A 13,382-nucleotide genomic window follows, 5' to 3' on the forward strand; every position below is an offset into this window, starting at 1 on the left:
AAAGTTGCTTAATTCAGTTTTAAATGTAAAGATTTCTTGACTTCATTTTGTCAGCTTCATAATAAAAGTTTATCAGTGCAAAAACAGACGAAGAGTTTGAAGTGACTGCTTTTAAAATATTGCGCTCTTTTGTAAATCATTGTGTAAATCTTTTCACAGGTGACCACAGACCTCTACCAGGTGCTTGTAAGCAAAGGGTACGTGCTTGAGTGTCGTGGGGTCGTAAAGGTAAAAGGTAAAGGCGAAATGACAACCTACTTCCTGAATGATGGACCGCCCAACAGTTAGCAGCCAAGACAGCGGCAGCAGCAGCAGATGCTGGGATGACCCCCCCACTGCAAGGACACGGCACCACTGAGCGAGGACTCGCGGTGTGAGCGAGCGGCTAAGAACTAGAGACGCCACCACTTGAATCCCGAGCAAAGAGGAAAAAAAAGAGAAACTTTGAAGACTTCAAACGGAAAGTGTTCTAGATGAGAGGAAAATGTTCTCGTTGGACGGCCGTTTTGGACCCCGTACATGTCGAAGGACACGTGTTTTTCTCATGTCTAGCCTCTCTCTCAGGCTTCTTGAAAGATGCAAAGTCTGTTTATTTAAAACGCCTTTTAGCCTGTGTCAAAAGAAGATTAACGCTGTACATACGGCTACTTTTTTATTTTACTTTGGGTCTTTTTGTTCGTTTGTTTTCTTATTCTGTATTTTTTTTTTATTTCACATGAATTACAAACAGGTACTCATGTTTTATTTCTGCATTAATTATTTATTTCGATCTCGATGTTTTGTGCAAAAAGGGTCCTTTATGAAAAAGTGTGGAAACATACGGGCACAAATATCCAGTTTATTACACGTTTTTTAAGTGTGTATGTACATGCATATTTGTGTGTGTATGAATATATGTATAAACTGAGGAGGAATATATTGACCAAAGACTAAAGTATTTACTAAAAGCAAGGCAAGACGTGTGGATATGTTCTTGCTAGAGTTAGCAATGATCTCTGCCTCTGTTATTTAAGCAGAGGGCCTGAACCCTCCGTCTTTCTGCCCAAATGCTGGCCACAAAGTCTGCTCCCTCCCTTTTTTAGACTATGTACAAAACATTTATTTCGTCTGTCATTCAGGCAGCAAAGAGCATATCACGAACCCTAAATTCAAACGCTGACCTCGATCATTAAATTAGGTTAACTTAAAACTGACTAAAGACGACTAAGGATGTTATCAGAAGGTTATACCTGAGCAGTAAAAGTAGAGCCAGCCAGGATTTGGCCCCTCTTCATCCTCACTTCATGTCCGATTGGTTCCTTAGAGCTTGAGCCGGTTTTTCGGCCGTGACAGTACACCGCCATCGACTGCTCCTTCCCTTTCAGAGAGGTATTGTTTCGGTACAGATGGAAATGAAGGAACTTAGATCCGAGACCCGTTCCAGAGCCTTCGGGGGGGAGGGGGAGAAACTTTGGATTTCAATGCATCGGTATCGCACAGCCTGATTCTTCTATGAAGAAGAAATAGATGAAGGAAATTAATATATATTGATTTTAACTGAATACTGTGCTTTGTAATCCTGAAGGGGCATAACTATTTTCACTGTGAGGTTTTTATGATACAATGAAACTGCTTTCTTGCCAAACATAACTGCTTTGAAGCATGTCTGATTGTGGTATCTGGTTTTCATTTTTGTTCGTTTTCAGCGTAGGGTATTTTGTATCACTTCTGTATCCATCATTTGTATATTCTTAATGTTGTTATTATTATGATGATTCTGATTAATTATTATGCTTAATATGATGACTCCATTCCGATGAAGAGGATCAAAGACCAGCACGCTTTCTTGTAAAATGCCAGTCGTAAAGCTCCAGCTCACTGGTACCAACTGATCAACTGCAGCCAATGAGTTCTGCTGTTCAGTCCTGATGTACAGTACAGTATTTTTAAGCTGACGATAGGTGTGATCATGTATAGTAAGTAATAACCATTAGCTGCCTTTGCAGCAGAGCCCAAGTGGTGTATGCTCACATAAGCATAGCAGTAAACACACACACATTTACAAATGAATCACTGTGCTTTTTTTTGTTTTTTGCTCTTTTTTTTTTTTTTTTAATTCATGCCACTACTGCAGTATTGTAAATCTCAGCCAGGCTTTTCGGTGACCTCCACACACGTTAAAGTTCTCAGTGGTAACAAACAGCATCCCTCGTGTTACGCTGTTTAAAGAGGACAAGGTCGAGTTGGTAGGCCTACACATATTTTCTCTCCTATTACACCCGCCTCAGTGGAAAATGAAAGCACTGATTGCTGAGTCTGATTGCCTTAAGTTGACATAAAACAAATCACAGATTAACACTAAACGGGAAGTGTGCTTGCTTTCCCTGCCTGGACCGCTAATGTTCGGGCAGAGAGAGAGAAAGAGGGACAAGGGCTTGTCGACATTATTATTATTATTTTTTACGTTAACTTTCTCATCGTTGTAAAGGTCTTGGTTCCCCCCGGGCGCAGCTTTCTGTTAATTTGTAGGATCAGCCCTGACTCAGCTCTTCCCTCACACTTAGCAGTGGCAACCAACAGTTGATCACGTTTGTACCAAAGCCAGCTCACGCAGCCTTGTGCTTTTGGTCCCTCCTGTGCAATGATACTCGGGCTCGCGTCTAGAGGACAGTAATGCAACGGAGATCACCAACTATCACATGAACTGTGACCAATGAAGAGTGATTCGTATAAAGCAAAGAGTTTATAAAATGCACTTGAGTTTATTATAAAGATGTTCATTGTATGTATTCTATTTCTATTGGCTGTCCATAGACTTGTGTTGATTGTTAACTCTTGGGATGCTTTTGGGAGGGGAGGGGAAGAGGAGAGGGAAGGAAGGTTTGTCCCCATACTACTGAAACAGTGTTTTTGCTCAGGCCTGATGAATCCTTCCGTATTTGTTTTTGTTTCATTTGTATTTTTCCCTGAGTTGGAAGAGTTGAAAAGGGGAGTTGTTTTTTTTTGTTGTTTTGTTTTTTGCAAAGTTTTGAAGGACGAGAAGAGTTGAGGACTATGACAAAGAGAAAAATAACATTTCCCCTTGAAGAAAAAAATAAAAAAACAAATCAATGGCTGTTTTGTGTGACTGTATTTTTGCTCCTGATGCTGAATGTGACTCAATCATTATCTTTGCTTTATAGAAACCTCCAGTAGTCTTAGCCTCCCTAAACCTTATTCTGCCAGAGGTTTTTTCCTGTTAAAAAGGAGTTATTCCTTCCCACTGTCACCAAGTGCTTGCTCATAGGGTGCTGTCTAATTATTGGGGTTTTTTTCTCTATTATTGTAGGGTCTTTACAATATAAAGCACCTTAAGGTGACTGTTGTGATATATAATTAAAACTAAATTGAACTGAGTTCCTTTTTTGTAAGAAAAAAGGGTTTTAGATCACATTTTTTTTATGTAGGGAGACCTTAAATCCATCATTTTTATGTGTAGGAAACAAGCCTTCAAACCAAGGTATTCTCAAAGGTAAAGGGCAACAGCAGCAGGAAACATGAGAAAAGACTCCTGATGATCAGTGCACCAACATTATCGGCATATATAAGCTGCTGAGGGCAGCACAGTGGCGTAACGGTTAGTGCTTTTACCTCCCAGCAAGTATTTCCTGTGTTTGAATCCATCATCTGTTCAGGGCCTTACTGTGTGGTGTTTACATGTATTTCAGCTTCCTCCTACAGTCTAAAGACATGCAGTTAGTGGGGTTAATTGGTTCACGTAGATTGACCATAGGTATGAATGTGAATGGTTGTCTGTCTCACTGTCTTAGCCCTTTGAGAGACTGGCCATGGTGTACCCTGCCACTTACCCTATGGCAGCCGGGTTAAGCTCCAGCCCCTCTGACCTTTGAGGGTCAGATTCATTGACCTCAAATTGGATAAGGGGAAATAACTGGGTGGATATTACCGATTTCTAACTGTTGGTATCTGTTATGGCCACAGGCTTTTGTGCAAGGTTTGCTGTGTGTGTGTGTGTGTGTGTTGCAGGAGTTTCCTGGAAAACCTGGCCCTCCACACCCGGCCAGGGACATTTGAACCCCACCTTTTGAGACCTCACCCTGTCTTCACTCCAACTACTCCTTTGCTAACAGTGTTTGCACCGCCTCCATGCAATGGCAACCCTGTTTGTTTTGTTTGACCTATTACCTTAATTCAGTTTCTAATAGTTGAATTATTTATATAGCACATTTAATTACAACAGGAGCGTTGACCAAAGTGCTGTACAAGAATACAACATACATAATAAAATAACTGTACAAGAATACAACATACCTAATAAAACAACTTAGAGTATTAAAAGCAAACACCAAATATGAATTAACAAATAACTCTCATGCTGTATTAAAAGCCAGTAAATAAAAATGCGTTTTAAGATAAGATTTAAAAAGATTGACAGTGGGAGCCTGTCTGATGTGTAGGGGTAAATTATTTCTAAATGTTGTATGTTTATTTCTAAACATACAACTGCCATCCATTCATGGCTTTGCACCACTGATACAGCCTTACATGAACCATGATTATTACTAAGTTTAATAAACCTTTGGTAATCCCTATTCAGTGGGTGGTGTGACTCCATTCTTTGTTGTGGCCTTTGAGGCAGTCATAATAGCACCAGCATGTATAACAGCCAACAAATGAGCATGAAGAGACAGGAGAAACCATTCACAGCACAAACACAGAAACTAGCTGACCTGAGTATAAACGGGAAGGAAAATCTTTTTATGTTTTGTGTTTCTCAAAGAAGTAAATTGTGACACGATTAGATTTCAGGGAACAAACCGTTATCATTCAGCTGAAGGATCCCAGTGTCAGCCCATACTGTACTGATTTCACTGCTTCAGCACTGGAGGAGGCAAATGTATTTCAGACAAATAGGAAGCCTCAGTCATCACATACTAGTTGGCAGTTTTGATTTCCAGTGCCAAACAGGAAGTCTTCAAGGACTGGGTTTCAGGATCAGTTACTGCAACTTGTGAACTTGCGGTCATGCATACTTTATGAGATGAATATATAAGAGATTAAATTCGCTCAAACATATGTTTATATTCCCAGATTCCAGCACAGAAGTGACAGAATCCCTCACCTGGTGTAACAGAGCTGAAACCTTTGTAGACTTACTTTCTGAGTCTACAAACACTGCTTACACACTGCTTTTGTTTTATGACTTAAATTGAAATATGTACTTTCAAACGTAATTATATTTTTTTTAACTGTAAGTAACCAACCTTAATTACCATGAGCATCTCAACTCTAAAAGTAATTGTAATAGTTATTATTTGATTATTTTAGGAATCACTGCACTTACACATGGCTCCTTAACAAAGGGGATGTTGCTGACATGGTTTTGCTGTGGTGAAACCCAAAATCCACATCTTAAATCTTTTCTCTCTGTCTTCTTATGGGGCTGTTTTAATGCCATATAAATGAGAACCACTGGTGAAAAAAAATCTTAATTTGTTGCCAAGGTTGGTACTTTAAAGAAAAAAAAAAAACTGGCTAAAAAGGTGAAATTAGATGCCTTTTTAAAGGCTTTGTATGACTTAATAAATGGAAATATTAAATAATGCAATACAGCAATGAACACAACTAACACATGAATTATGGTAAAACTTCAATTCACATTAATCATTTTAAAAGAGCTCATTTTCTTTAATTATGCAACTTTTTTCATACTAGGCAATGACATCACAAGAATATCAGGCGTGAGTTTAATGTAAGTTGTTTTGGAAGTCTTAAAACATATCAGCACGTCATGGCATGGAATGAAAAATGAACTGTTAGCTGGCATTATCTCTTTTCCTTTCAAAAAGGATGCTCCAGTGTATCCTCTGTGTAAGGAGGTAATACAAGAATCGCCAAAGCGACTCTAATGGTGACTATAATGGCGAGTTCCATTTGAAGCTGGAATTTCTGAGTTCCCGAGAGGAATTTTTAATTGCAATGCCCATTTAAGTCAGATTTCTGATCATGTCACAATGTCAGAGTAGGCCAGCTTGCATTAAACAGTAGAAAAATGGTACAACTTGTAATCTGTACAGCTACTGTTGTCTATTTCTAGCTAAATAAGTCAAATGCAGAACGTTGACTTTAGTCATGATTGTGAAAAAAATAATAAAGAGAATTGTGTTCGTTCATTACATCTCAAATAATTGTGTGCCTTCTGCTAGACCTCTGTTTTGCCTTAAGATTTTGTGATTCTAAATTTATAAAACAACTGCTGCAAAATTTTAGCTTTATATATCAAATACTTTTCAAGATAAATATATATTTTTAGATGGTCCGTCAGCCCACTTCCACCATGTTTTTCCCACACTTTGAAATCTGAGGCAATGTTTGAACATGATTACCTCAAAAACCAAAAGCCTGAAATTTTCGCTGGTCTTTCTTACCATAAAAATAAATCATGACCTATAATATGGGACAGATACATAAAAAAAAATATCAGAAAATGCATTTGCCATGCAATGTGGAACAAATATGCAAGTAGTCTTGTAAAGTTCCATATTTGAGCGCACAAAAAAGAAATTAACAATGCAAAAAATGACTAGTGACAATCTGTAAATTGTATATAGTTGTATTTCACAATAATGCAAACTAAAACATGCAAAACATTTTCTAAAAATGATTTTTTTTAGTGATAAAAATTATGGAAATGCTCTTTTCATTCAACTTTCGTGCTGGATTTAGCAAATATGACACAAGTTATACCACAGAAACAACAATATCAGCAGATCTGAACAGAAAAAATATCCAAATAGTTTCCAAACTGTAATCAAATTAAAACTGAGACAATAACTTTGTAAAATATATGTGTACTTTTTCACACCCACTTTATATGCATGCACATTGGCCTGGAAGGGTCAGATAAATCATACTGAGTTTAAAAAATAATAAGAGGCATTAAAATTCAACAAGTAAAAATAAACACAGAAAAAAATATTAAATGTATTGAAAAAAAACTAGTAACTCATCTGAAATGACTAGTCTTCAAGGAAAAGTTGCTGTGTCCAGATGATTTAAACACAAAATTATGACAGAAATCAGAGATAGTTGCCCAGAAAATGTTCTAAAAATTCAATGATCTGAGATGTAAGGACCCTTATTGTTAGTGATGCATCAATGGCCCTGTACCTTACTATGGAGTAAAGCAAATCCTGTTTTTCCTTGCTTTAAGGACTTTAAGACTGAAATACCCTTTTGTTTTTCTCCTAATGAGCAACCCTCCAACATTTTTACACCTCCAAAAACTGGCTGAGCAGTAACTTTCTACAAAGGCTTAATACTGTACATGTCATTCAAAGAATTACTTAAATGTAAAAAAAGAGAGCACAGTCATTACAAAAATAGGCTTAACACTATTGCATGAGGCAAAAAAAACCCTCTAAAAGTGTGCATGTTGTCAGTTTAATTTCACGTTTTCACATCATGTTTGTTGCTGTTTTTATGTGTGAGGTAATTTGTGTTACTGCAAAAGTTTTCATAACAGGCTGAAGTTCGGGTCCGTCTTTAACATTTCTTTAACAAACCTATGAAAGTAATAAAAACAAGTTCACTCACATGTTATAAAAAATAAAACAAAAAAATTATTTGATTTGAAAATGTTACATACTTGGTCATTTCGCTGTTCTTTCGGGGAAACCGTCTGACTAGCATCCATGGCTCAGGGTTCTTGGACACCATCCAGCCATACCTCTGGCTCTCTGTCAGAGGCACCATGTAGAGCTGGTTTGGAGCTGGAGAACAGAAGAAACCAAGGCTCTCATTGTTTGATGCAGCTGTTTACTCATCAACATTCACATCTGTTATATTTACTCACATCTAGGTGTTTGAAGCCGCTTGATCATCGCTTTGCATCTCTCATGGCTCCCATTGTGTATGTCAGTGCTGTGGGGAAGAGGCTGGTTGGAAAGTTGGCAGTCCTCTACGCATCTGAGGGGTCTCGGTTGTTCTTGAAGAGAAGGTGGCATCCTGGCTTTGATGTTGCTGTTGCCATCTGTAATGAGATATGTTACCACTGCTGTTACAACCAAAAATGGTCTAATAAAGCTTGTTAAGTTGCCTGCCGCTACAATCAATCTAATAGAGCAAATTTGGGGATTTGACAGATACACATCAGAAATGTGCAGCAACTGTGTGACGCCATCATGTCAATATGGACCAAAATCTCTGAGGAATATTTCCAGCGCCTTGTTGGATCTATGCCACAAAGAATAAAGGCAGTTCTGAAGGCAAAGGGGAGATGCAATTACTGAGTGTAATTTAATTCTATTTTACTGACCAAATAAGAAGTCAAAAGTTTGTGAAAATAAATTAGGTATTAATAAATTAGTTGCAAATGTCTACATCATCAACTCCAAATACAGACTGCCATCTTTTATTCTTTTTGAAGAGTTTTGAAATTATGAGCCAATTTTCCACGTAGCTAAACCTTTAGGTAACTCTAGGCCAAAAGACAACCGAGCCCCGCTTTCAGACCTATTGTTCACATAAGCGAAAGCAAAGCTCTCCTTACCGTTAGGATTAGACGGTCCCCGGGGATTCAGTATCATTCTATCGCCTATCGGGTTCTGATACCCCAGGTATGTCAAACCAAAAAAGGTCATAACGTTGCACAGTTTGTCTGCCCGAACCTGCCGTAGAGACACACCAGAGACAAAACCCCCTGTAAATAAACCAGAACTTTCCGTTTACACATAACCATGGCAACAAGCCCCGCCTACCCGGAACCAACTTAATGATGAATAACTTGCTAGATTTCAAAGATGACTGGTGCGAGTTAGGGCTGTCGCATATCTGTTGGATTCACATCATTACAAAGAAAAAATCTGTAATCATATTGGCATAAAAAAGGTTCAGTTAGAAAAGGCAAAACAGATAGTGATTATAAAACTGTGTTTCGCTAACGTTATGAAGAATTTCTTTTTAATTTAAGCATCAATACTGATATATCTCAAAAGCACCAGTAAATTTAATTTCTAAGGGTTTCTAAGGGTTCAAAATTCACTGTTCTACACTTTATAAATAACTCTATAACAGAAATCTGTGTGGGCTGTCACACATTTAACATTTCACACAAATAATTTAAACCGCCTGGCATACAAAACAATGTCAGGAAGTCAGAAGTAGTTAGTGATCTGTAAATATTTGGTCCAGATCACCTGAAGGCATTTAAGCACAACCAGTTCCCAGATGAAATAAAACTAAAAATACGAGGTGTTTTGCTGTATATATCAACAAAATTTTAAAAGCCATTGATTAATGGGTAAAACGCTATGTAGAAAAACAATTTACAACTCAATGTCTTTATAACTCACTTTTAGACTAACAACTTCACCTATGATATCGTAAAGGTTAGAAATGCATATTTCTAATAATGCATTGTTATACACTGCATACATGTTATACAAAAATAGAATATTTGCTGTATAATGTTATTTAAACTGTGTTTGTGATCTAATTTTATATACAATATTAAAAATAACTCTTGCAGTAAAAGATAAAAAGGATACAAGAAAAGTGTGAAAACAGTAAAATCCAAGTTAAAAGAATAGAAAATTAAAGACAATTAAGCTAAGACAAGAGACAGCGAAGAAAACATGTAAAAGCTGTGGAATAAATAAAACATCTCTTCCAAACGATAAACCGGTTTGAGCAGTTGTTGTTCTTTTTGATTGATTAAATGGTTCATACAACCAGCCAAATTACACATTCAAAAAACAATAATGGATGGGTTTAACACTTAGACCCATATAGGGATATGGGTAATGTGTAAGTGCTAATTAGAATTTACAATATAAACATTGTGTTAACTGCAGTAATTGTTCTGTAGATCATTATTTTCACATATATTTATTTTATATTATTTGTAAACACTTCTTACCCAATCATAGATGAAAATAAATATCATATGAAATCTGGTATATACATGGAAATTGAGTTTAATAATATACTTACTATAACAAAAAAAAAAAAAAAAGCATGCTGGTAGGTTTTATTTAAAGACCATTCAGCACATTTGCCAGCAATAAATGCTTTTCTTTATGACTTAGTAAGTAAGTAAAACTTTATATAATTGCTTTCGTAAAGATTTTTACTGTTTTCTCTCATTTCTTTCTGCTCTGTTTTATGTCAGCAGTTCCTTGTGCTCATCATGTGTTTCTTCAGCCATCAATTCACCCGATCAGTAAAGTTAGCAATCACCTGCTTTTTGAGTTTGCTGTTCATTTCATACTACATCATTTACAAAGCCCCTCCACAACCACCACACCTCCCTTTGGTAGTGTGGGGAGACTCATCCTTGAGCATAATAGCGTGTTCCCAGATTCTTCAGGTCTCAGCTGTTCTCCTAGACTTTACCTTAAAGAGGAGCTCAAGCCTCACCTTCAGAGGCCTCTCCAAGATCCCAGGGCACTGGGCGCAAATGGTAAAGACCATAAAGTGAAAGTAAAATGGACTAAGAAAAACCAGTTTAACCAGTTTGCCATTGATTGTATCTCCCTCCACTGTGATCTGGGCAAAGACACACGAGCTCTAAAGTGAATAACCACACTGGTTATTTTTTCATGACTGCAGACACACACTCACACAACAGTGAGTGTCTGCAGTCATGAACATTACAAAACATGGTTTAGTCTCTGTAATGGTTTGGGGTCCATTCAAGCTAGTGGTGTTGGGGATCTTGTCAAAATTGATGGAATTATGAACGCAGAAATGCGCCGTCAGATTTTGATCCACCATGTAATACCACATTAAAGCATCTGATTGGAAATTGCTTCATTTTTCAGCATAACAATGATCCCATACACATTATCGGTACAGTAGAGGTATACCTGGATAGAAAAACAGAGTGGAATCCATGACTGCTTCAATATTATTCAATATTAGTGAAGCAGTTATCTATTATCTTGACAGAAAATGGAACAAAAGGCAACCAACATTTAAAGAAGCGCTTTGAACGTCCTTTAAGAAGCCCAGAGAACTATTTCTAAAGACTACTTAAAAGAAATGACAAGAAAGCTTGCCTAAGTGAGTTCAGGCTGTGTTGAAGAATAAAGGTGGTCATACCAAATATTGGCTTTCAAGTTAGAATTATACAAACTCTCTTTTTCCCTTACATACTGTATTTCCATGTGTGTGACTCGAGACTTTTGCACAGTACTGTACCCCTTGTTAAAAATCTAGTACGGGTTAACTTTCAGTTTGGCTCTGACAGCTGTTTGGAACGGACGTTTTGGCGTTGTCCTGGCCTCCCGACCACCAGTGTGATCATAGTGTTTCATAATGAGGCCTGGTCTGCTCTCCTCAGGACGGTCCACAGTGTCTTACACACAGCTCCTGCTGCCCTGCTCACAGAGATCTTACTGGAGGATGATGCCAGCACAGATGGTGAGTGCATTCACAGTACTGCACGATGAAGCTGTTGTAATTCTATTCACACTGCACATCAGTGGTTCTTCAAACCTTATTTTACTGTCATTGCTTGCATTTAAAACACACACTTTACCTATGAAGAAAGTACTTAGAAGATTATTAGGAATATTAGTAGTAAAGTGTGTTTGCCGGACATGTATATTGGCAGGTATTTGCTTCTGAGGGGACAAAAAGACTGTGACATTAATTGATCTTTTCCATATGCAAACATTTTCTAAAGCACATATCCAATTCCCAGGTGCCATCAGATCTATTATTCAGAAAGAGAGAAGCTACACTTGGGCTGGGTTACCAGGTCATCACAGAGAAACAAGCAATAATTCAGATCTCCGGCCAATTTAGAATAACAAGTTAAACTAAGATGCATCTCTTTGGTGGAAGTCAAGATAGAGTAAGATTATTCAACCCTTGGAAAGAAAAGCGTTTGGGCTTCTTTAAGTTGCTTGAAGATGTTTCACCTCTCATCCAAGAAGCTTCTTCACTTCTGAGGTCAAATGGTGAAGAGTCCCAGATTTAAGCCCCATGGGAGTGTCGACCCAAGAAGGACAAATGATCCTAATCATTTACCTTTACAATACCTAATCACATGAGCGAAGGTGTGAAAACGGGTGTAGGTCACAATCAGCAATCACAATAAGGTTTCGGGTGAACTCACTGTGAGACCTTGCCCCACCCTATTAGGTGATTTCCTGAGGTCAAAAGGCCCAGGATGTGAGTGGGGGTTAAGGCGTCTGGGAAGGGATCTCAAAACTGGATTATAGATGGCAGACAGTTGGTGTCGTAAGCCACCACCTCTGTTCAAAGATGGTTGTTCACAGTGGACATAGATGGCTTCTTTCACTCCTCTTTCAAACCATGTGTCTTCTCTGTCCAAAATGTGAACATTGGTGTCCTCAAAAGAGTGACCGCCGAGTCTTGTCCCGTCGAGGTGGCTCTACTATGTTGTGCCATGCGTTTATGAAGTGGCTGTTTGGTCTCTCTAATGTAGAGGTCTGAACATTCCTCGCTACACAGTACAGCATATACTACATGGTTAAGTTTGTGTTTAGGAGTAATTGGGCTTTCATCAATTCAGCAAAGAGGCACTGAAAAGAAGATCAGACAACAACTAGGGAGGATCAAAAAGACAAACGCAACAACATTGTAACCCCCTATGTAGCAGGTTTATCAGAAAAACTCAGGAGACTCTTCTCCAAGCACCACATCCCAGTGTACTTCAGACCCAGCCACAAAAAACTAGTTCATCCCAAAGACAAAACTCCTTGTCTTCAAGCAACTTAAGGAAGTCCAGACGCTTTTCTTTCCAAGCTCCTTAGACTACGATGACTTGACCTGGATGACTGAGAACCTTTACAGACATTATTCAACCCATAAACAGAGAGGTCACAGCCAGCTTGAACCCACACCCGTTTGCTGCAAGTACCAACCACCGTACCACTCTCTGCACCACAAATCTCTGCTCCGAAAATGTAATACTGCTATCTACTGACACACTAAAGTAACTATTTTGCCACAGTCTAGATTTATCCCTGCCTGTGCACACACACACACACACACACACACACACACACACACACACACACACACACACACACACACACACACACACAGACACACACGCACACACACATATATATAAAATATCGGGACTAATGATGAGCAGATGGAGTTCTGAGGAGGTGAGAATTTGGAAATATCCTTAAAGGTAAGAGACAGACTACAGACCTGTCCACCTGCCCTGCTTTTTGTTGTGTTTCTGTAAGAGCATGCAATACAGCTATTTTTGAGTTTTACCTCATCTTCTGAGTCCTGCACTTTGGGCTTATTCTGCCACACAGTAACTCTTTATATTTCCATGTTTTCTCAAACTGAGCCCGTAGTTGGAACAGGAAGTAGCAAGTTTATGTTTCCTCATTCTTATCACTTTGTATCTA

The 13,382-nt window shown here is 38.2% G+C and overlaps 2 protein-coding genes across 2 annotated transcripts in view; one reads left to right on the forward strand and one right to left on the reverse strand.

Moving 5' to 3' along the window:
• The window catches only part of LOC146364619 (adenylate cyclase type 6-like), a 46,288-nt gene extending 43,194 nt beyond the window's left edge, over positions 1–3,094 (forward strand). Inside the window, exon 24 of the mRNA XM_084916306.1 lies at positions 160–3,094. Coding sequence (XP_084772432.1) covers positions 160–288 — 129 coding nt within the window. The 3' untranslated portion in view covers positions 289–3,094. The remainder of the gene's footprint in view (positions 1–159) is intronic.
• Positions 3,095–5,668: 2,574 nt separating this feature from the next.
• spmip11 (sperm microtubule inner protein 11) lies at positions 5,669–8,692 on the reverse strand. Its single transcript, XM_084917612.1, has 4 exons — positions 8,531–8,692; positions 7,835–8,011; positions 7,628–7,751; positions 5,669–7,544 (listed from the first exon to the last, which is right to left on the reverse strand). The coding sequence occupies exons 1-4, from the start codon at positions 8,619–8,621 to the stop codon at positions 7,496–7,498; spliced, it is 441 nt and encodes a 146-aa protein (XP_084773738.1). The 5' UTR covers positions 8,622–8,692; the 3' UTR covers positions 5,669–7,495.
• Positions 8,693–13,382: the final 4,690 nt, after the last annotated feature.

This window comes from Perissodus microlepis, chromosome 20 (genome assembly GCF_051167445.1).
Source record: "Perissodus microlepis isolate ML-2025 ecotype Zambia chromosome 20, ASM5116744v1, whole genome shotgun sequence".
NCBI classification, from domain to species: domain Eukaryota; kingdom Metazoa; phylum Chordata; class Actinopteri; order Cichliformes; family Cichlidae; genus Perissodus; species Perissodus microlepis.